General features: G+C 40.1%; 1 protein-coding gene across 2 annotated transcripts; it reads right to left on the bottom strand.

Moving 5' to 3' along the window:
• Positions 1-74: 74 nt before the first annotated feature.
• ptprna (protein tyrosine phosphatase receptor type Na) lies at positions 75-23,827 on the bottom strand. 2 transcript variants are annotated; one of them, XM_043248154.1, is made up of 23 exons: positions 23,200-23,827; positions 20,495-20,545; positions 17,570-17,680; positions 16,585-16,678; positions 15,630-15,783; positions 15,230-15,539; positions 14,746-14,871; positions 14,508-14,539; positions 13,953-14,233; positions 12,916-13,002; positions 12,734-12,813; positions 12,553-12,617; positions 5,963-6,172; positions 4,592-4,804; positions 4,121-4,268; positions 3,481-3,554; positions 3,258-3,335; positions 2,997-3,116; positions 2,749-2,915; positions 1,233-1,286; positions 1,062-1,126; positions 918-991; positions 75-839 (listed from the first exon to the last, which is right to left on the bottom strand). In XM_043248154.1, exons 1-23 carry the CDS (start codon positions 23,273-23,275, stop codon positions 768-770), a joined length of 2,742 nt encoding a protein of 913 aa, XP_043104089.1. In that variant the 5' UTR covers positions 23,276-23,827; the 3' UTR covers positions 75-767. The 2 variants fall into 2 exon arrangements, with proteins under 2 accessions (XP_043104089.1, XP_043104090.1); XM_043248155.1 differs by lacking the exon at positions 23,200-23,827 and adding an exon at positions 20,640-20,703.
• Between the last annotated feature and the right edge of the window lie 505 nt (positions 23,828-24,332).

The raw sequence follows: 24,332 nt of genomic DNA, 5'->3' as shown, positions 1-24,332 counted from the left end.
GATTAACCTAAACGGTTTCTTTTTTTGGCGTCGCCTGATCGCGTTGAAAGAGAGAAGCCACACACATCAAGCAGTGCTGCTACACAGATTCACATTTAATTCAGAACCAGTTCAAAATTATAGTAATATACTTCTCTTTTTTTTTTTTTGGATAATTTTCTACACGTTTGCTACAGGAATAAACAGAGCTCTCGGTGAATTATTTACAGTGATCGTCACACGACGTAAAGGCGGCACTAGACGTTACAGATGTGAAAGCGCTGAATGTTTGTAAAACATTTGACAGGAACCTTAAGATATCACGGGTGCCTTTCGGGTACATTCCAACGAGTTCAGACTCGACCGTGCATATAAGACCTCATGTTTGACTGCATGAGACATGGTGGCTTCTTTTGTCATTTCCGCATTTGGTGCATGACTTGCATTTTCGGCCGTGATAAAGAAAGCATTTTAAGAACAAAACCTGCATTTTTCAACATCAAACATCATATGTATCTATATATATATATATATATATTATAAAAAGACAACATTATACTGTCAATTTACATAAATTAGGACACTTTAAATCTGATGCTTACCACCGTTTCTCCCTGAAACTCAATTAGGACTGAAGCATTTGGCCCCTGCAAAGTGTTTCCAGCGTTGGAAAGCTTCCGTAGTCTTTGAAAGATTGACGGTGTTCGTTTCTGACTCGTGAAAGTGAGCGAGGGGCGTGAAAAGGGGCGAGTGAAGAAGATAGTAATGGTGACACGGTGGGATGTGGCTCACTGAGGAAGGGCTTTGAGAATGGCGTTCACCTCTTCTGCCACGGCTGTCAGCGCGAACTCGAACTGGTCCTGCAGAAATAATCAAGCTTAGCGCGTAAAGAAGCGTTTATAAACCGCATGCTGGCAGGGAAAGCGTTTTGTACGTACCTTAGTGCGTACCATACTCGGCCTCTGGTCACGAATATGCTCCAGCGTGGCGGCAATGTCGATCTCCTTCACGCCTAAAGCGGACAAACCACCTGTGAGTATGTGGCACGCGCGTGAGATGAAATCGAGAAACGAGGCGCTTACCTTTCGCCATGCGGTTGAGAACCATGTCGATAAGAATGTAGGTGCCGGTTCTGCCGGTTCCATCGCTGCGTGAAATCAGAAAAGCAATTTAAATCATTCATTTTCAATGATGGCGGTAATAAAAAAAAAACGCCCATATTGTGAACCGGAGACGCGCTGTGGCCGTTTTACCTGCAGTGCACAATGATTGGGCACGAGCGTCCTCTGTAGCACTTGTTTACTTTTCTAAAACAAACGAAAAAAAAAGGCGGGATAGAAGAGAGAAAGGAAATTAATAACTGGGCATGCTACAAGGTGCGTAACGGTCAATTTGTCCAAGCCTACAATCATTCTTCTGCGGACAAAGAGGAAGCGAGCCACGCGTGAGGCTGGGGAAGGAAGGGGGAGAGAGGAGATGGAGCATCCGTTAAGCCTCACTCCTGCTGCACTCACACCTACCAATGATCATTTTTGTGACTATGCAACTGGACCCAGACTACTAGCTGCAAATCACAAAAATGACACTGGGAGGTGTGCTACGTCCAGGGACCTACCGATCTCCATCAGAGACTGAGAGAGTGACGGTGGGAGGAGGAGGAAGAGGAGGAGGAACGGAGAAAGGCAGGGTGTCGAGCACAAGTGGGGAAGGTCCACGGTGCAAATGCATTCAAGGGAGAGCAACGTTGGAATTTAATGTAAAGAATACATCCACAGATATTTAGGGACTCCCAAGTGTGAAGAAGATCCTCATATTAGGGTGAGGAAAAACAGTAGGGAAAGTATATGCATAGAAATGTGGATGAGACACTGTGTGTGTCTGAATTGAGTTAATTTTGTGTTTATTATAACTACAGTTATTAAGAAGAAACATTTGGTAACATTTTATTTTAAGACGTCTTTGTTATATGTACTTTCTATTATAATAATAATAAATTATGCATCGCATGCATGTAACCCTAAGCACACATGTACCTAATTAATACTTAAGTACTTAAATGTTTTTAATTTTTTAAGTTTAAATATTATATTATTGTTAAATATTACATTGTTTACTCATTACATTACATTTTAAACCTTTTTTTACATTACACTATCATCAGAAAAAATATGTTTTTATTTAATGTTATTTACACACTATAATTATGCAGTTTTAGAAAAAATATTTGACATATGCCACAGCAACGAGCACATTTATTTGTTTCTAGCTGCGTTTTGGCTATTTTTATTAAGTCTTCAATACAGATATTCACAGGCGGACCCTTAACAGAGCGCTCACTAAAAAATTGTCTCAATCCCAGTTCGTTTTGCGTTCAATATCATTTCAGATGTGACGCAGTGGAAACGTTCTATATTTTTTTAATTATCCATCATTTACCAAAAAAAAGATGCTGCAACTTTCTCATCATTTGCACCAGTTTGACCAATTTCAAGACCGGTTGCACACATTATGTCACACGAATTTGCCATTAAGTTATCCATGAGAACATACCGAGCACAAGCGAGGCAAAAACGACGACGCCTCCTTCTAAAACGTCCTCCGGTGGTGCTGCTATTGGACAGTATTACTTGAAAACCGTTGGCACACTGGCACCTTTTAGTAAATTTGTTTTTGCTATTGCCGTGTTGTGAATTACTCCCTTGAGGAGCTACTACCCGATGTGTGCCTAATCTGTTTGTAGTCCAATCAGAAAGCGAGTTGTGGCAGTACCTGCGGAAGTCCAGCAGGGGGCGCGTGGAGGAGGGAATGCCTTGAGCAGGCCAGCTCAGCAGATGAAACTGGGTCAGAGTGCGTGTCTCTTGAGTCTGGACGTTCTTCAGGTAGAAACTACGCACCAAGAAGTCTTTACACCAGATGTGTTCGGACACAAGGTTCACCTGAGGAAGCAGGGAGTAAGCAGGGTAATAACTAAAAGCCACGAGGGACTCCCGAGGGCAACCGCACTGAACTTGTCTCACCTCATAGATGTTGTATAAAGACGATCCTTCATCAGGCCAGTAACGTTCGCATTGCTTCTCTCCATCCTCCACTAGAGCGGTCATCATCACTATTACAGTACAGCCGTTCTCCCACACCATCTAACACGTGCACCGAAACAGCGTCAGTGCACAAAGCACCACTTATACAGGGGATGCATATTCATGTCATTCTAAACCACTTTAGTGTTGTGCCATTATTCCAGTTATATTTCATCATTACTCTCGATGTGGGCACCTTACCTGCCAGAAATCAGCAACAGTGTGTGGTAAAGGTCCTTGAGTTGCAATGTAAGCAGGTAAACGTGGATCATGATCAATCTACGGGTAAAGATGTAGTGAAATGAGGATCCTTTCTTGTGACATGATCACATTTACTTTTTTTAATAGAGAAACAAACATTATTTATGAGTGCTATTAGACAAAAACCTTGTTCTTTAATGTAATAAAGACTGTAATTTCTTACTATAGTGCTGGCGTTTATGTAGTCCTCTTTGGAGGGGTTGACCTCTGCCTTCAGTTTCACTCTCGAATGGTCGTCTAAACATTAAAATGTTTTCATTAACCATACTGAAAACTAAAATGTATATATTTAAATAATTTTGGTATACTAATACTTGTATTTTTCAGTTGTTCGTTGCCTTTCTTGCCAGTGCACACTATTGCTCAAAAGTTCAGGCCGGTAAGACTTTATGTTTTTGAAAGTCTCTTATTCATGCTCAATATGGCTTCATCGATTTGATCAAAAACTAATTAAAAAGTCTAATATTGTGAAAATAATTGTTTCGTATTTTAATGTATTTTAAAATGTTATTTATTGATGTCAAAGCTGCATTTTCAGCATCATTCGTTGCCACATGATCTATCGGGAATATCAGAAATGCTCACAATGTTGTCAATGTTTAAAATAGTTGTTCTGCTTAACATTTCTATGGAAACTGTGATGCATTTTTGTGAGGATTGTTTCATGAATAGAAAGTTCAAAAGAACAGAGGTGATTAGAAATAGCAATCTTCAGGCATTATACATTTTTTTACTTAAAAAAACCCCCGAAATTGTTAAATAAATGGATGAGATCAGAGAAACAAGAGGCGCAGGGCTCTTACAGGGCACAAAGTCAGGATAGCGGTTCTTCTCCATGTTGCTTTCAGACTGGGCGATAGAGACAGAGCTCGGCTCAGCCTGGTACGAGCACAGAGCCTCCCACTCTTTCTGCAACCGGTCCTTATTCTTCAGATGGTCCTCCATATACGCCTAAACAACAGAAATGGATTCGATACATTCCACTGATATTTTGTTTCTGTGTAATAAATAAACAACTTGGCATGATTAGAGTTCAGGACACAACCTCAGAACTGAGAAGACACAAAACTCCAATAGCTCTTCTTTCCTTAAAATTTGCTGCAGTTTTAAATATGTATTTGGTTCGCGCAAGCAGGTACTGCAACCTATGTACCGACATGCGCTGAACAGTCAAAAACTGTAGTGCGATCATTCCTGTTAATTAGAGTGGCATTCTGACTTTGAAAGATGCAGCATATTTGTAGAACGCTGAATTGTAATTCGTGGCTGTGTACCAGTATCATGTGTCCGGTGGAGATGTCCATGTTGGACTGCGCAGGCTCTTCGCTCCAGGACGGTGTGCTGCTGTGAGAGCTGGGACTGTGCTGCGGTCCGTCGCTGAACTGAGACGACACGCTGCTGACTCGAGATGTGTCGGTCCCCCGTCGACCGCCTGGCTCCGGACGGGCGAACGATGACTTGGCTGCCATGTGCTGGCGACACAGCTCCTGAGAGAAACCTCATCATTACTGGCTGAGCATTAATGTTTGAAATTACATTTTCAGATCCATAATCATCACTGTTAATGTACTGTGATGCTCAGTGTCAGGTGAATTTAAATGCGATTACAGCGCTGATCATATGTCTGTTACACCTGATTGGAAGGGTTTAAATGAATCAAAAACGGCACTAAAGACATTTATAATGTTACTAAAGATTTCGGTCACGCTTTATTTTAAGGTCCAATTTTCACTATTAACAAACCATTAACATTTGACTCAAAAAAACCTCCTAATTGGGTAGGATATTAAGCATGTAGAATATGTGCTTTGTTAGCATTAATAAAAAGTCAATGAGCATGCTAGTTAATTGTGAGAATTGGTTAAGTACAAAAAGAGTTATTTCAGAAATTATGTTCTTTTGAATAAAAAAAACAAACAAAACATTCTTAAGCAGCAAGTCATGTGACACTGAATACTGGAGTAATATCTGAAAATTCAGCACTGCATTACAAGAATAAATGAAATAATTATATATTATAATTATATATATAACAGTTATTTTTAATTGCAACGACCACAAAGTCATTTCTGCCTCCTAAAAGTTATATATGATTTTATTCATTATGCAATATTTGACACTACATGACAATATTGTGTCATTTTGTTTCTGTGAAATGCATTTTATAGTGTTGTCAAACAATTAATTGCAATTAATTGGATTCAAAATAATTTTTGTGTTTATTTATTGTGTATATTTTGTATAAATAGTATATATTTAAGAAAAAATAAATTAAGTTTATATATTAAATGTATCCATAAAAAAAATATATATATATATATATATATATATATATATATATATATATATATATATATATATAAAATAATATGAATATATAAATTTGTAAACCTAAATATTTGTAAAATTTATACTGAATGTATGTGTGTTTAAATATGCACAGTACACGTACAAATATAATGTAAACAAAAACCTTTGTTTTGCGACTATTCACGATTAATCGTTTTACAGCACTAGTATTTTTTCTTTTTTTTTATTATTGGGCTTATTCCACATTTTTGTTCTTCTGACTACAGTTTCCCTTTTGGACAACACAGTAAACGTCATCATTCTCTCCCTGCGTTTGTGTGTTTTTAACATTGTACCTGGTAATCAAAGTGGGTTTCCGCACCGGCTTCTGGTCCCAGACCCAGTTTGCCGGAGGCTAGCTGACGGGCTTGGTGTCGGAGACAGGCGATCGCGAGGGCGACCAACAGAACCGTGCCAACGCAAGCCATGGCCACCATTGTGAGGACGACCCCACGCGAACCCTCCCCGACCCGCGTGGCCTGGGGCAAGCCACGCCCCTCGCTCCTCTACAACGACAGAAAAAGACAAATACAGCAAACGTGAGACAACATCATACGAAGAATCAAAAAAAAAAAACCCTAAATGCAACGAAACAGTGTTTGTGTGGTCTCTCTGTCTTCCCTACACTCTCGTCCCTCTTTTGTCTCTCTCTCTCTCTGTTTGTGTAAACAAGTCGGATGTCATCATCGACTACTAATTACCCTGGCAACCCAGACGCACACGCACAGCCACGTGCCACCCTGAAATAATTAGAGGAAGTCAGTGACCCGCCCGCTCCGCTGAATAATTACCAGCAAGTAAACAATTAAGGAACCCCCCCCACACACACACACAATGCAGGGTCAGTCACTCTGAGGGGATCTTTCACTCGCTCTCGTTCGGTTTTAGTCCGTCCTAGCTCCTAGCTCGAGGGAACGAGAGAACGCACGGATGCGATGACCGCCGATGTCATGCGGCCGCCGTCCCGTGTCTCCAACCCCTGCCTGTCGGTGTTGCCATGGTGTCTGGGAGCCTCAGCAGGGGAGAACAGGCCGTAGCGCTACCATGGCAACAGTGGAATGCTCAATGTAATCCATGGCCATCACGGTGAGCAAAGGAAATGAGAGGAGAGCAGAGGAAATATGCTATTGTCAACACGCCTACATTATCACACCGAATAATACGTGGTGCTATCTGCAGAAACCACCTTAGGACGTAATACTTACTGCCACTGGCATCTTTTTAAGCCATCTGCATTCTAATCGAATCATTCTAATCTTTGGGTGTGATTATTTTGAGGTCTTTATGTGTTGAAATATAGGATAATGTGAAATATTCTACTCCTGTTATTCAAATATCCCCTGTACTAAAATAAATGAGTCTCTGTAAGACTTTTAATCACGGCTACACTTGCTCAAGTAAATGTACGTTTGATTTATATACTACGATTGTATTCAAGTGAGGCACAGCTGCCGTGGAGCCTTACGAAAATTAAAAATTCTTCCCTACTTGCTCGGGTATATCATTAATGACTACATTTATAGTAGTTTATACTTATTATATTATTATAGATTTATATTATATTACAACTAAGTGTAATGTAAAATAAATTTCTGCTTCTGTAGAACTGCAAGACGATTACAAATATTTTAATCAATAGTCAATATAATACAAAATAAATCAATCAAATGGCATATTTGGCCTAAAATTTAGGGGGTTATGACAAAAACAGCAGAAATTTAAATTCATTCATTTTAAATTAAATTATTTTAATAAAATACTTTAATTGCTGCATTCAATTAATATGCCTCTCATAGCTCCCAAATATTTATTTTAATTTAGCCTGTAATGCTCAATATTTAATAATGTTTTGATGATTTCAATGAAACCACATGGCTCTCACATCAACCAAAGCTAATTTAAGAATTCTTTTAATTTAGTGCAGGATCCTCAAAAGTTAATAATATTTTTATGATTTTAACGAAATCATTTCGCAATTGCAAATTGACCGAATGTTTCATAAACGGCCTTTTAAAGACTAAATGCAAAACTAAAAGACCAATCACGCCTAGAGGAATTACCAAAGTTATAAACTAAAAGCAAATCTCGCCATGCGAAATAAAACAGGAAGGAAAGCAACAAGTTTTAACAACCCATTCTTACAGCGCCTATAATTTTCGCTCAGACACCCGCTGTTTTTTCTGAGAAAGTGGAACAGACCTTTAGGCTGACACCTCACCACCATCTCTGCAGCGCGCAGGCAGCCGTTAGAGCTGAGCTAGCAAAAGAAAAAGATTGAGTGAAAGAGCACTTAAGTCTGACCACAAAGAGGTCAGGACGCTTTCCCTTCTTTTCGCTCCTTTCTCGAAATTCGTCAACCATTTTCCCCCTCGCTCCCTGTCCTCCTCACACCCACTCCCCCTCTCTTTCTCCTTCTTCGTTCCTCACACGTTTCATTCTGTCCCTCTTGTTCCCACTCAAATTCAGCCTTTTCTCCTGAAAAGCTAGAAGAATGTTCGGCAGGAGAGACTGAAGGAGGTGGAAGGAGGGAGGAGGAGGGGGGCGGCGGCGTTGAAGCAAGGGTGCGCGACTGGACGGAAGGACAATGGGGGAGGAGATAAAGGGTGCGGGGCGCCTCACCTGCTACTCCAGAGAGGCCCCGAAAGGAAGACTGACAGGCTTTTAGAATGGAGCACGGGAGCAGGCAGGAAAAATGAGCTGGTTTAGGACAAGAGGACAAAGGCCCCCCAAGGTCTGAGAGGGGCAGGCGAAGAAATGAGGAGGCAGAGAGAAAGCGGGAGAGAAGGCAACTGATCACAAGGAGAGAAAGCATGGTTACAGGGAAGAAGGGAGTAAAACTCTGCGCAGGAGGGGTAAAAAGGGGTGATACGTGAGGAATAACCTCACGACGTAGCGCACGGTTCAGCACATGCTCTACGTGTCGCTGCGAATACTAATGTGCATTTGAATCACAATAAGCTGCCGGCAGAGGAAGCATAATTCAAACATCTGTTCCTCAAGAAGCGGGAAAATCAGATTCAGGGTCCCAGGACCCCTCCGCCGTTCCCCATGACCCCCGAGCCCTTTGACCTCGGCCACAAAAAAAAAAGGAGATGCGCGCACACACACAAACACACGTATGGCTTGTTTGTTTTGGAAGATCCCGAGGGCAAAGATCAGCCGGCGCTTCGCACTCTGAATCACAATAGACGATTCAGGCACGGCCCGAGACGCCCGAGTCAGAAATGAAGCACCGACCATCTCCGAGGCTCTCGGTGATCTAAGATTTCACCAGTCCGTCTGCCCCATTATGCATCTTCTGCTCCATTCACTCGCTGCGAATTGATTTCACAATTCAGCAGGACTCTGCTGTTATCTGGTAGAGGCGTTCAGACAGTGACTCGTCAGAATTCACATCACTGCCGTCGCCTCGCTGCCTTTATATTTTCATTAAGGTACCTCTAAGGAAAAAAGCCTTTAGAGAGATGTTTATAATGGATGATTTTTCTCACTTTTGCATCTTTCAGTAGATATATATATATATATATATATATATATATATATATATATATATATATATATATATATATATATATATATATATTTTGAAATAGCACAACTGTTCACTCTAAATGGAAACTGGAAAATGACTAAAAGGAAATGATTGAATTCTATAAGGGTGAGCAATGAAAAGGTGACACGAAAAATTAACATCCAGCCACTTAATGACTTAGGCAATAAAACTTTTTTACAACCTTTCAATATATCTAGTACATGAAACCAAGAGAAATAATATGAACTTAGGTGCACCTGCAATGACTACAAACGGATTACATCATCTCACTCATCCAGCCTGCTCTGCCCTGTTACCACAGCAACCGGTCCACCTGACATCACTATTCTAGATAGCACACAATTCTTAAAAACAGCATTTAACAAAAATATTTCATCAAACGCACATATACCTTAGGCATGCAGCACATGGCACTGAGCACGCACCACACACGCATCTGTGTGTATGCCAAGCAGAAGATCAAACTGAGATCAAATGTGAAATTTTGAAATTTGAAATTTAAATCGAATATTACCAGAGTAATAGTAGCCACATTTAAACATAATCTATATTTAAGTTATCATCCTAAGATGTTGATATGATACAGATGTAAAAAAAAATTTAAAAACACACAAAAAAACCTATAACTTTTTGAATTATTATTTGCATCAAAAAGTTTAGATTTCAGTTGATAATAATCATAATGTATTTTGACCATATATTTTGAAGAGAAAATATTTTTTATTGTAGTATTTTTTTCTAGTTTAGTGCTTTATAGTAACTATGTAGAAGTTTGAATGGTCATGGTTTTTGTTTTAGAAATATTTATGGAACTAATAAAGCTTTTACATTAAAAACATTAATCACAACTCTGCCACAGTTGTAAACTGATATTATTAGATATTTTTGAATGAAATACAGTTTATACCTTTCCACATGTGATAAAAAAATAATAATAATAAAAATTAAAAATAATATACATATATATTACACATGCACAAACTAAATTACTAAATGAAATATGAAAAAACGGGACGCGTGATTAATGGCATCAATATGTTGATCGACTATTAAAACGATAAGCAGCTTTTATCAAAATGCACACACTTTTTCCCATTATTCATAAAAAAACTATAAAATGATGTCCAACACAACCATCAGAAAAAACATCCAAATAAATAAATACAGATCTCAGAATTTAAATCCTACATACAGGCCTACAGAACGAGTAGATCGTGTACGAACTCACCGGCACCCATCTCGTGTGCTCTGCGGACGCTCAGACCTCTTTACCTCACAACATCACGAGCAGGACCGTCTTCAATTTCACATTTTCAAGCCTCCACACAGTCCAAGCATCCCCGGTCAGACAACTTGAGCAAAGCATCAAACAAGCGCTTGAAAGTAGCCCTTAACGTTTCAGAGCCGAGAAACCAAAACGGAGGGAAAGAGTGGCATACGTGTAGTGCCGGAGCGCAAAGGTAAATGAGTGAAAATAAATGGGAAGGACAAGAAAAGGGAGGGGAAAGAGAGAATGTGCCTCCCCGAGAGCTGTGTCCGACTCGTATGAAGGCCTCGCTGCCTCTCAGCCCCATTCAACCAATGCCGCCACTTGTCACATCAAACGTCGTTGCCTTAGAGACAGCTCCACATGTTGCTGATGGTGAAATGGTGGGGTGGGGGGTGGTATTGATGCCCTGGATAGGTCGTCCGTGAGAGAGAGAGAAAGAGAGAGAGAGAGAGAGAGAGAGAGAGAGAGAGAGAGAGAGAGGGAGAGAGAGAGGGAGAGAGAGAGGGAGGAGGGAAAAAGGGGCCGAAAGCAACAGGAGCAGGAGGGGGTACAACGAATGGGGTGTAAGAAAAGTGCCATGGGCCCAAAAGGGGTTTGTAAGTAATATGGTTTGGCAAGGACACAAACACTGAGCCTTCACATCTGGAATAACCGTACAACAGAAGATATATGAGATCGCACAAGCTGGGGACAATACGGGTAACAGACACTGCCAAAGATTTATCGAATAATAATTGACACGTCTGATAAATGTGCTTTAAACTGGATATATTATCACTTAAAATAACAATGATTTTCAGGAAGCGTCATCCAATAAATATAAAACCCCCAGTTTACATAAAAGTAGTAGTTTACCCCAAAATGGAAATTAGGTCATCATTTATATAAAATTGTATAAAATCTTTGTTGAACAGCTGCATTGACCTCCATGGTATTGAAAAAAATACTATGGAAGCAAATGTGGTCACCAGTGTTCTTAGGGTGAGTAAACCTCATTTTAAATTTTGTGTGAACTATCCCTTTAATAAGATTTCGGCGCAATCTCTGTGGGAGTGCTGAAAGGGCACTGTTATGTATGTCACCGTGGGCAGTAAAAACTTTAATTCATTAAAGAAGTAAAGAAAGAGACTCGCAGTGAGAGAAAGAAGCACGGAGAGACAAAACGGCCTAAGCAGAAAAGCATTTGCCCCTGTAAAAGGCGGACAAAAAACAGTCAGGTGCAAGCAGGTCTCATTACTGAGGCAGAGAGAGAAAATTATAAGATAAAGGACAGGGAGAGCGCACGCACACTCGCTCGCTCACTCATACGCCGTGCACTTCACAGCAAAGAAAGTGTCACAGCCCACAATGGAACGAGAAAGAATAATTAAAAATATGAGCAGCCGGATGCAACAAAAGACATTATTCTGCATTCAAGGGCCTGCAACAGCTGTACAAAGTGAAAGGGGAGCGAGCGAGGGAGAGCAGAACGCCTCAATATGCACCGAGCACAAAAGCCACCCAAGAAAGTGGGGGAGCGAGGGAGAAAGGGTTGGGGAGGGGTCAAAGGCAGAGGTAACAAAAAGAGAAGGGCCAAAAGAATGGCAGAGGGGAGAATGGCATGGGACAAGAAGAGAAAGAATGAGTGAGGGAGAGAAATGAGGCACAGCGGGAAAAAACGCAGGAGGATTTGAGACGGGGGAACGGTACAGTGGGGACAGTTCGAGATGAACGGTGACGATTTCAAAAAACGGTTCGTTTCAAATGCCCTCCTTGTTCGGTTCAGTATTAAACGCCAGAGTGATTCATGAGAACCCAGAATTATATCTCAGTACGTGATCTGTACATAATAGATGGACAAAACTGTCGAATCTATGAATTTCAATGAGAACGTTCCCTGTTTGGTTGATGAGGGTGGTTATGTAGAGAATAATGACCTGTGTGGCCAATTCTGTTGCTGACTGACAAGAGAGAGAGGCTCATTATACCAACCGGTTCCCATAATCGCTAATCTATAGACCTGCTGATCACGGAGAGCGTGCGGGTTTCACAGTTTGGGGACATGAAAAAAGGGACAGGCATACCTCTCCCACTCCGGTCTGGATGATTTTCAATCCTGTCTCTCCCTCGAGGAAATTCTTCTCAGCGACTGCAATGCAAAGACAATAAAAGCTGGTGAATGTGCGGGTTAATCAATAAGTGCCTGCGCGTTCTTTTTCCGTTCCATCGAAATTAACGGTTCGAAAGAGAAGGCTTGTCACTCACCGGCTTTATTGGCCACATCCTCGGCGCTGAGATTAAGAGGGTTCTGTCGGATCCTGAACGTCAGGGCCGAGCCCACCACGCTGCGGAGACAAACGGCCGACACATCGTGTTTTCTTTCATTCTCTCCCCGTATTCACTAATCTATCAGTCTCTCTATCCGACAACACACACACACACTTTACCTAATGTTGATGAAACTGCTCGTGGAGAGATGGATCCTCTCCGCCAGGGTCTCTAAGAGTTTCACCCCATCGTAAAGACTTAGAGGACTGGAGGGAAAAGAAGAGGAAAGAAGAAATACGTTTGTTTTATTGTGAGCAGGCGGCACAAATGAATTCAATTCATTTCAAGGGACATCCAGCTATATTAACACACATACATCCCGAAATCATCAGAAATACACACCAGACCATATTTTTCAAGGGTCTCAAAGAGCAAAAACAAGCTTGCTTTCAAATTCTAGGAACTATGTGTAAATTAGAACTATTTGTAATAGAATAACTGATTCAGATTCAATTTCATGCCGTCACATTAAACATTTCCCTGATTAATCCCTGTTATACATTTTTATATAAACTGTTCAAGACTTTCAGTATTTTAACAGAAATGAATAATTTTATGGCAATTTGCTGATGAAATATTTTAGAAATAGGCATAAAACGAAAATGTACATTAACTACAAAAATACCACAATTTCATTATATCATATTTTCAACAATAGGAATACAGTGTTATACAAATACTCATCATTCTGTTTCATTTGGTTCTTTCATATGATTAATCAAGATTAAACACACAAAATGTTTTTTTCATAATATATATGTGTGTTCTGTGAATATTTATTATGTATATGTAAATACACACATACATATTTACATGTATTTACAATAATTTGTCTATATTCATATAATTTATATTATACATAAATATATGTAATATACAAACAACATAATTTTCTAAAATATATATATATATATATATGCATGTGAGTGTGTGTTTATATACACGTAATAAATACACAAAGCAAACATACATGTATTATGTAAACATGTATTTTGGATTATTATTTAATAATACTAAGACAATTGTGTTTTTGGTAAAAACTTGAGCACAGATGTCTAAAATGATCAGGCGTCTGCCATCTATTACCTTCAACGTAATAAATTTCAGGTGAATGAACTGCACAACATAATCTTTAAAAAGTTTTAGGAGCTCCTACCTCTGATTAGTGACAATGTAGCCATATTCCTCTCTGGTGTTTGTCCCATCCTTAGCGGTTTTCAAGATGTTGGCGGTTTTCTCTTTTAAATCCAGGTCTTTGGCTGACAGGGTGGGCCCCACAGAGCTCCCACTGTCTTCCTTAGGCACAGTGGCAGGGGCTGGTGTGGATGGGGGCTGAGTAGGGGCCCGCTGGTAGGTTGGGGTAGAGGGCAGAGCTGAAACAGGTAAGGGGGGTTTCCCTCCTTTTTCTGTCACTTTATCACTGCCTTCTACAATTGTCTGTTGAGGAAAAAAACAAAGCATTGTGTGCAAATAGCAAAAAACATAGTACACGTTTTTATTTTTTTTTTACTTGAAAATGCAATATGCAGCTAATTAATTCTTCCTTTTACTACTTTTTACACTTTCTGGTAAGTGGCAGTGTTATTTAAATAATTAAACGACTCACTAGACAATGCATTAAAAGTAATGTTTAAAAAAACAAAACTCCTGGTGAAAGTGTTACTTTCTTTAGGCATTTAGGTGAATTATTACACTGCAAATCTCCATCTACCTCTTTTACCGTGACTGTCCCTGGAGATTGATCTGAGGAACACAAGATAAGAAAAAACATCACACAGTGCTTTTATCCCACATGCACAAGACCTATGTCCGTTGATACATAGTATTAGGCCCATGACAATAAGACTAGGTGCAGTGACTTCATCCTATACGATTTAAGCAGTGTGACAATGCACATGTCTGAACGCATGACGTAAGTACATTTGTGTGTGTTGTGTGTCACTCCATACCTGCATTCTCCATGTTTTGTAGCAGCTGTAAAACTAAAGTAAGTCTTTTTATCTGCTGAGGGCTCAGGTCTCGTGGGTCCACCCCAAAACTCTTTAACAGGGTGGCCAGCTGTGCCAGAGTATCATCTATAACACAAATATTAACATGCTGGATGAAATGGAAACATCAGCACGCACCATCATAACGGCAAAAATGCATATTTACACTCTTATTTACAATGCTGCACATACATGTATGTATCCTGAGCAACTTACGTTGCATTCGTTAAGTTTATGCATTTTTCATAGACTCAAAACGTGACACACAATTGTCATTTGCACGAAAGGTCTACTATTTTAGCAACAGGAATCCTAGTTTTGCAATCCTGCTCGCTGTCAAAATCTGAAGGCAAACAAGTTTAAGGAAGATGCATATCCAATAGTTAATTGTTTACAATGGCATCCACTTCAGGCATTTGAAGCATCCTAAAAAAGGGATACTCACCGTCTAGTCCAGAAAAAGAGCTGTAGTCCTGAGGGACTTTCTTGTTGTTGCGCTGGGCTGAGCTGGGCTGTTCCTGTAGGGTGTAGTCCTCTCCATATTCCAAAGGCAAATCTAGATCTTCATAGTATGGGGCGGCAGGGAGGGCTGCTGCCCCCCTGTGGCGGAAAGAGGGTTGCGAGGAGGAGAGGTAGAGCGAGACGGCATCTTCCAGGAGCTGACGGTCTCTGTCTCTTTGCTGGGCTCCAGCTCGAGAGGAGGGTCTCTGGTATCCCATGCTGGTGTGAGGATGGAGAGAATGGGTCATGTCCTCCTGTTAGGGAACCATGAGAGAAATTAATGTACAAATATAAGATAAATCTGTGCTTTTTTTTCTATGCTACTTAAAAAAAAAGAGTCTTACTTGTAGGTATGAGTACGGGTCCATTGGTAGGGCTTGCATCCGGAGCGAGGAGGACTGGTGAGGGTCTAACACCACGTAATCCATGTAGCTCTGAGCCGGACCAGATTCAGAGTTAGAGCTGGAATACACCTTCTTAGCTGCAGGCTGTGGCGGCCTACAAAAAAAACAAAAAATCTGTCAATTACATTAAATCTAATACAAGAGATCAAACATCTGAGGTCCGAGAGACCTCTGAAACCAAGTTTTCCGGCAGCAATAACGCACACTCAAAGGAAAGGATGAAGAATAAAAAATTACTTTCTAATCCTCATGCTGCTTCAAACCTGCATGACTTTCTTTGTTTCTTGTGTAACACAAAGGGAGAAATTCTGAAGAAAGCTTCCGTATTAATAGAAGAAGCACCGTGAAGTATTACAGTCTTTTACATAAGCAGAACATGTAAGTCTGCGCAGCATCTAAGAAGTCTTCTAAGGCCATAAAATAGCATCTGGGAGAAACAGAGCGAGCTTCAGTAGTGAGTCAGTGTGCAAGGAAAATCTTGATATCCGACGGAGCTGACATATTTGAGTTCGAGTCCTGGATTGTGGTACTTCCCGACTCTCTATTACTTCACTTTCTGTCAAGTTTCATTTGTTCTATACAAACAAATGCATGAATAAAGTCTGAAAACGGAATTAAAGAAACTTACTGATCAGGTCCTCGGGTTCAACCCGACTCAATAATACCGGCCTATTTAAATTTCACAAAGCTATATCCAACAATCGTTGCGTTTTCATGATACGTTTACGGTGCTTTTGAGTCTATTAACTGTAACTGCACAAAACAAAAACAAACGTCCGATGAAAAAAAACATTACACTAGGGAAATAAAGTCACACGGGTTTGCAAGCAACGTGAGGGTGAGTAAATGATACTATTCCTTTAAACTAACAGAACGGTTTGTTCCTGGTACTCACTGTGCATTCTGGACCTTTTGCGTGCGTGCGTGAGGAATACGGCTCAGCTCCTTTGCAATGATGTGCTGGGTGATTTCATCCTGCCAGGAGAATCCTGTTCACGGGGCACACAAACACACAAATCAGCGCAAACAATTCAAGCAGGTACATGTTAAGCAGTGTGTACAGCAGCCCTTACACTGTACACAGCACATGCCTTGCCATAGTCTTTATTTCAGAAGTGAGACAGCATGCATTTTCTTGAAAACAAGTATGAAACCTGATACACTCAGCCCTGCCTGCAATGCTTTGTTTGTTTGCCTTTAGTCTCTCCTAATCCTAATGGATAATCTATTTCTTCATTACTTCTTCATCACTTTCTTCATGATATTATACTAAATTATACTACATTATATTTTTGATGCACCTTGCACGCTCCATTAGATCCAGCAGCAGATAAAGGATTACAAAAACTGGTAACATAATGATTCTGAAAATAAATGAAGTGTTAAATATTAAAAGTTTTGCTGTCGGTACCATCACAAAATCTCTTTAATGTATTGCAGTATACCCTGATAGATAAAGTGTTGGAAGAATGAGCTTTTTTTCCGTATAACATGTTTGTTTCTTTCTTTTCTTTTATTTAAAATCAGTCAAACGTAATAAATTAATTTTAAAAATGTATGTCGTTACTTATGCTGAGCTCCAGGAAAACATGGGCTATTTTTGTGTTGTGACTAAAACCCAGAATTCCATAAAATCCAAACCTATTATTATTCATTGATTTGTATTCATATTTGCATTTCCTAATTTTTCGTATTTTCAAATAATTAAAAGCACAAAAATGAATAGCATTTGCACTATGTGTGTGTGTGTGTGTGTGTGTGTGTGTGTGTGTGTAGCCTTAAAAAACATTATATTAACATAAACATTATGTGGCCTGGCTAGAGAGGAAGACAGGTTAATACAGTGTGTGTTGTGTTTGTGTGTGTGTGTGTGTGTTTACCCTGAAGCATCAACTCTTTGAGTACTTCCTGCAGTCTTTGAAGAACAGGAACAGAGACTTGGTACTGAACCTGATCATGTCTGGAGCTCCGGCACTGTCCAAAAAGCTTGTCTGTAACACATACAAACACAAAACATTTAGAACACCGAGGAGAAAATCTGTAAAGACAACCTCTTATCAGAATATATATATATATATATACATATATATATTCTGTTTAAATGATGCAAAAATACAAGACTCTTCTGAAGATTGTGTCAAAAAACGTCAGTATAAACGACATCCAAATAATTAAATATGAACTAACATCTTAAACACTCGCACATAAATACTGCGTGACTACGAATCACATTAAAAAGTCGCAGACAAAATAACCCATAAGTGAAAAATGAGCCAGCTTCTTGACTAATAAGCACCCATAACATATTCAGAGCGCCCCACACAAACACTCTCATACACTCACATCCCACACATATACCACTGACTCATCCCTGACTAAACCTCCAGTTGTGTGGTTTAAAAAAAGCCCTTGATCCCTTCACGCAGATGAGCTCTAAACATGAACCCGGCCATTTTCTATATCTCAGAGCAGGTCTGTCCATGAACATGACTCATAGCTATTTATAGTGCAGATGGAGATGTGAGAGCACTATGGGGGAGATGGATCAGTTTCCCTGGGGCATGGAAATACACAGTACATTATTACATCGCAATAGAAGTGACCCAGGAGAAACTGATGTCACCCCGTCACTTCAGCAAAAGAAAGATGTACAGTTAAAGAGTGACGCGCGCAATTAGATTGTGCCTCGTATTATATACCTGAAAATTCAGAACAAATGTTTTTTTAGGTTTTTTTGTTTTGGTTTATTTGTTTAATGGCTTACTATATATTGGCTGAGCACAGATGGACATATAAATGCATATTTGCAAAATGCAAAAAAAGCAAAAAAATTAATAATTGTATGTTTGAATCTATTTTTGACAGAATGAGTGATGCAGTCGAGGCCTTTAGAATCTAATAAAAATAAAAAAGTCTAACAGAGGTTTATTATGTGTTATGGAAGCTTGTTTGACCCATGCAATAAAAAATAAAGGTAATTGTAACATTTCAGCTCATAATTCAGAATTAAACTTGTAATTCTGAGAAACACGACTTAACTGTGATATGGTATACGAACCCAGAACTGCAAGAAAAACAGTAACGACTGGGAGACAAAAAGTTGGAATTACTTTTTTGCTTTGTTTTTTTTTCAGTGGTGGAAAAAACTGAACTGCAAGAAGTAAACTAAAATGTTCTGAAATACAAAATAGTCAACTTAGAATTCTGGGCTGAAATTGTGGAATTGTGGAAAAGAATTCTGAATTTATATCTCAAATTCTGAGGTTATAACTCAAAATTTAGACTTTGTTTCTCACAGTTCTTAGAAGATAGGTCTGAATTGTGATATATGAAAAAAAAGTAGAAATAAAACAGTACAAGCACCACCAGAGTATCTTAAATAAAAGGTGAATAACTCCTTTTTTCTCTTTCTCCATTTTATTACTGTGCATCTCGGTGTAATACAAACACCTGACATTCAGCATGAGTGTGTATGAAGGTGGCAGAACAAAAGAGATTGGACTGGGGGCAAAAAAAGAAAAACGCCTTATTTACACACCTTTGTTCCATCATTTTACGACGCTGCGAGAACGCAAGCCTTAAACATGTACAGCAGCCGAATACCTGGCTACTGTGAACGCGAGTCTCTGAAAAAAAAGAGCGCCTCATATTTGTGTAACCTCTTTTGAAATTTGCAGGTATCCGTGTGGGTATATATGTGCGTATGCGTATGTGCGTATGAGTGTGTTTGGATGCACGGCAAAGACGCGAGTCTGTGCGTAAGCACCGGTTAGTGAGTCATCAGTGATTGTGGGGGCGTACACCCAGCTTCCATGGGCTTGGTGATGTCACCGTTACCAAGGGAACCCGGAGCAGAGGTGGGAGGGGCTTGATGGTGAGAGAGAAGAGCAGGTGACAGAATACGAGTGGTTCAGGGCCGTGGTGATACGTACACAGGTAAATCCCCCAGAGGAGTACGAAACAACAGACAGAATGTGAAAGATTCCAGTTTGGATTTTTTTTTAAGGAAACTGCACTGAAACACAAAAGCTGTATGGGGCCATATCGATACAGTGAGGAAAAAATACATAAAGGTATAAATATGTAGTCAGCGCTGATAACTCTAAATGTTACATACAGTTGGGTTCAAATGTCTGGGACCACCTGATTTATTTTCAGATTTAATAGCGTAAATTAACAGAAAGGTTTAGGATTAACAAAGTAATAAAACGAGAAACAGATATTTAAGATTCTGCAGTATTTTATAGCCATTATTCAAGTAAACATATTTCTGACTATGTGCTTCATTTTACACAAACGTTTCATTTTTTGTTTAACTTTTCATTCAGATCATATATTATTATCAAAGTATTATTATCATACTATTTTCTGCATTTTTTTTGCTATGTCACACCATAGGACGGTCCAATTATCATTTGTCAGCTACCCATATATATCCTTGAAAAGTGCGAAAAAAATATTCCAGACTTTTGAAACCCATTTTAACGTGATTATAAAATGCACAAACATCCGCCACCAGTGTGCACAAACGCGATCTTTGTTAATGCTGAGCAATATGAAAGGAGTGAAGTGAAAGTTCCTGCGGTGTAAATTATTTAGCTGCGTGCATGTGTCTCCTGTTGCGTCGTTGCACTAACAGGATGTAGCAGAGCTGCAGTGTCAAGTGATGATCCGGAAATCACGATTAGATCATCAACAATAAGAAGTGAAGAAACAGGACGCAAAAGACAGAATCGCGTCCTTGCTCCTGTACTTATGATTTAGTGAAACAACACCACATACCGTCTCCCTATCGTGATACTCACCATCAGAGCAGAACTGCTCCCTTGAGCACAGCCTCTTCTCAAACAAACAGCCTGTATGCGAGAGACAGAAAGAGAGATGAAGAGGGAAAAGAGCAGCTGAAAACATAATAAAACATTTAAATGGACAACTACTAAAAAACCTCACAGCGTTTTGTCAATGGAGATATAGTACAGACTTTTTTTTCAAGAGACATCTAAGTGACCTTTCCTTCATTCGCACATTCATCTCAGCTACACGCCGAATCCGTCTCTCCAACTTTCACAGCCTAAAAACACAACCCGAAAGCATATAAACAATATCGAATCAGGACGAGTCAATGACAAGAATCATTCATCCGTGATGGCCTGTGATCGCAGGAGCTTGTTTCCTCTAAGACGCAGAACCGCTGTGTGGGCAGACAGAATGAGGAGGAAAGCTCTGGGCATGTGCTGAACACAGCTGATCAAATAAAAAGGAAACGTAACTGCCAGCGAGCATGACCTGACTATGCTAGAGAGCGTATATGGGTGTGTGTAGGTCTGTTTGTGTGCCTGAATGTGTGTGTGTGTGGGGGGACGCTAGGCTGGCCAACAGCACTGCTGTCAGGGGAACCGAGCAGGACAAACAAAGATAAAGAGTCAAGCTGATAAAGCTGGAGAGAATAAAGTGGCCTAAAAACAGATTTAGACAGTTAAAAAAGGATTGGGTTTTTGGTGAAATAATTCTAAATGAAATTATATACCAGATTAGGGCTTTTCACACTGCGCTTAATCCCAGATTATCGCCGTTTTAAGGGGGAAAAATGTCAAATGGTGACCGAAAACCATTTATGTAAAAACACCGTTTTATTTTTACCTTTAAAGTCCGAAGAGTGCATTCAGGATAAAACGAAAGGGTCGGTGAAGATCGCAGCAGTCTTTAACACCGCAAAAGTTTAATCAGGAACAGTGTGAACACCCAGACCGGGATTAAAGATATAGCAGCATATAAATACACGGCCCTGATTTTTATATATATATATATATATATATATATATATATATATAGTGAAAGAACCATAAAATGTGCATCCAATCATTGCATTCGGTGCATGCAATGATTGGACCAAAATTCAAGTACTTACCATGATACGCAAAGACAAAAGAAGGCATGCCTAATATATTGGACCTTGCACCTGAAAGCAGCCTTTACTTTTATAGCTAGATGGACAATGTAAAAAGTGACAGAATAATCCACGATTAACTCTTTCACGTGTGAAAAGCCCCATATGACGTGTTAAAAGAGCAAATGAGATAAAACAAAATAATAAAAAGACTGAAAAGGTGAAGGTGGCCGAACGCAGGTCTAGCAAACCGCTATGTTTGAAAGCCACTTTGATAAAAATGGGAAGTGTAAAGTTTGCTCGTTATTTGTGAGCTGCTGATTTAGACATGGAACAGAATGTGATGTTAACCTCTCATTTCCACTTTCCACCGATGACTTATCACATCAGTGAAAATGACCATGGCAGAGTTTTACTCTGGATTAATGATTAACAGCACACTGAATTCTTGTAAACAACATCATGAACAACAAGGCCGTTGCCAGAGTTTAGTGGTGCAAATCTAAACCAAATACGATATAATAGTTATAAATAAAATATTTGTAGAAAATAAATCCGTACCAGGCTAAAGCAGTAACAACCTTTACTCTAACAGACCTGTTTGTCAGCAACTAAATCACTACCAACCTTCAGATGGAATGAGAGGAAAGATTATGACGGATGAGACTAAACTCTAACCACCAGTGCAGAAATAAATTAAGCGGTAAATTAATAACTATATATATATATATATATATATTCGCTTTCATGGCGCTGTTTTTAAAGGCTGCATCTGAGCCAGCTTAGAGCAGCCTTAACCAGGCAGCTAATGAAAATTCATACCATTCATAAATGTCAATAGTAAACACGAACAACGCAGCGGAAAGAAATCTCAACAAACCATGGTCTATTAAACAAACCCAGAGTGCAATCGAGAGACCATCAGTCATTTAAAAATGCATAAGACGTAGTAGATGACAGCGTATTATTACAGAAATATTTGCAAATGGGTCACTCCTCCAATGTCGCCGACGTGTCGCCAAGGATACAGAGAAGAGTGATTTCTATTGGTCAGAGCAGGGATGGAGAGTAAAGAGTATTTCTGTTCACCAGATAGAGGAGGATGATATACACTGGATGACATATACCTCGCCTACAATAATGCATGAAGCAACATCGACAGCGGCTTTCAAAATAAACAAATATGAAAACCGACCCTCTCCATGGTGCTGAAACGATGTTCTTCCCCGAACGACTCCTCGTCTCCACGCTGTCCTTTCCCACCAGTTGCACGACGAAGCAGAAAGCACTTTAATCTACGTCTACAGCACTTTTAACGCGGATTTAGCAGCAGGGGTACCCACAGCGGCACAACAGAATGTGCCAATATCCTCAAAAAGTGATTTTAAAATAAGGGCACGTTCGTCTAGCCTACATGAAACGTGATCCCTTATGTAACAAAATATACCAGATTTCCCAGCAGAATCATTCGTCGCGCTGTGTTTAAATAAACGTGTCCACGTTGTAAGTGTCAAGGGCCTAATCACATCAATGCACGTCCGTGCACAGTGAATCTGACAATCCTCCCGTCGATTTCCATTGCATTTCTCAAACACTTTCTTCCCTGGCGACATCAACACTTACCGTATTTGCCTGCCATCCCGAGCTGGCAGAACACGGACATCAAAAACAGGGCTCTCCATACTCGTGGATGCATCATATTAACTATCCGCGGGCTTGAAGTCAACGCGTTGTTTTGTCGCCCTCCGTCAAGAATTTAAATCCACATTTTGCCTGTCGGTGCCGCGGGCTTGCGCCAAACGCTCGTAGCACAAGTGATGGACGCGTCAGGTAAGACGAGTTAACTGTAGGCTTTCGTTTTGGGGCAGTAATAAACATACAGAGACATTAACGAACGCCCTGAATTTGTGGTGCGGATCCGGAGCGGGAATCACGATCTGCCTTCAGAGATGTGGCGGGGACCCGCAATTACGTCATAAAGAGACCAGGAGGTTTGCGAAGAAGAGTCCTGCGTTCAAAATGAAGGAAGGGGGGGTAGAGACTGTGCAGGTCGAGCCCAGGTCTACCTTTGAAACGAAAGAGTGGCCGTCTGTCGGTCACAGCAGCGACCGCAGGACACGGTCAGCTCCTTCCCTTGCGGTTACGGCTGTCCTCCTCCCACGAAGAGGCTAAGGTGGAAAGAAAAAGTGACAGAACATTGAAAGAACTGATATCAGGCGAATGTGAGGTGAATCCGTGTCCGGCGACGAATATGCCTTTTGATTTAGCCACGCCTTTATTTGGAATCGTGCGGACATTCCGTATGGAATGTTTAAGGAGAAACACACGGTGCCTCGCGAAAATCAAACATGATTTTATTGTAGGAAAAGTGTAGTAGACGTGTTTTTGGCGTGCTTATCACAATTCGCGTAACCACAACTGATGCAGGGCCCGACCGGCAACGTTTCTGTTGTTTGACCACTGTCAAAAAAAACAACCCAATGTCATCATCATCATACGTCACTATAATCTACCGCCAATTGAGAAGGTAACAACAAAACACGTCACTTTTACGTGGAGATGCACCGATTAAGCTGAGCTGTGGCGCCACCAACTGTCCAGATATCGTCAGTGCAGTATCATTCTCATATCCACTGCGACTTCTTTGCCATTAGACTGTTATAATATGTTTTAAACAGTGACCACGTATATGTTATATATATATATATATTTTTTTTTGCAATGCACGGTATTTAGCCCCCGCAACAAAACCTTAT

This window comes from Puntigrus tetrazona, chromosome 9 (assembly GCF_018831695.1).
Source record: "Puntigrus tetrazona isolate hp1 chromosome 9, ASM1883169v1, whole genome shotgun sequence".
In the NCBI taxonomy this organism is placed as follows: domain Eukaryota; kingdom Metazoa; phylum Chordata; class Actinopteri; order Cypriniformes; family Cyprinidae; genus Puntigrus; species Puntigrus tetrazona.
This window is presented reverse-complemented; position numbering and strand designations above follow the sequence as displayed.

Coding starts and splice junctions, on each gene's coding strand:
- ptprna (XM_043248154.1), bottom strand. CDS start 23,275: ATGATGCATCCACGAGTATGGAGAGCCCTGTTTTTGATGTCCGTGTTC. Junction 15,540..15,629: donor ACCCGTACTCATACCTACAA/GTAAGACTCTTT, acceptor GTTCCCTAACAG/GAGGACATGACCCATTCTCT. Junction 14,872..15,229: donor CTCTTTTTCTGGACTAGACG/GTGAGTATCCCT, acceptor TTTGTGTTATAG/ATGATACTCTGGCACAGCTG.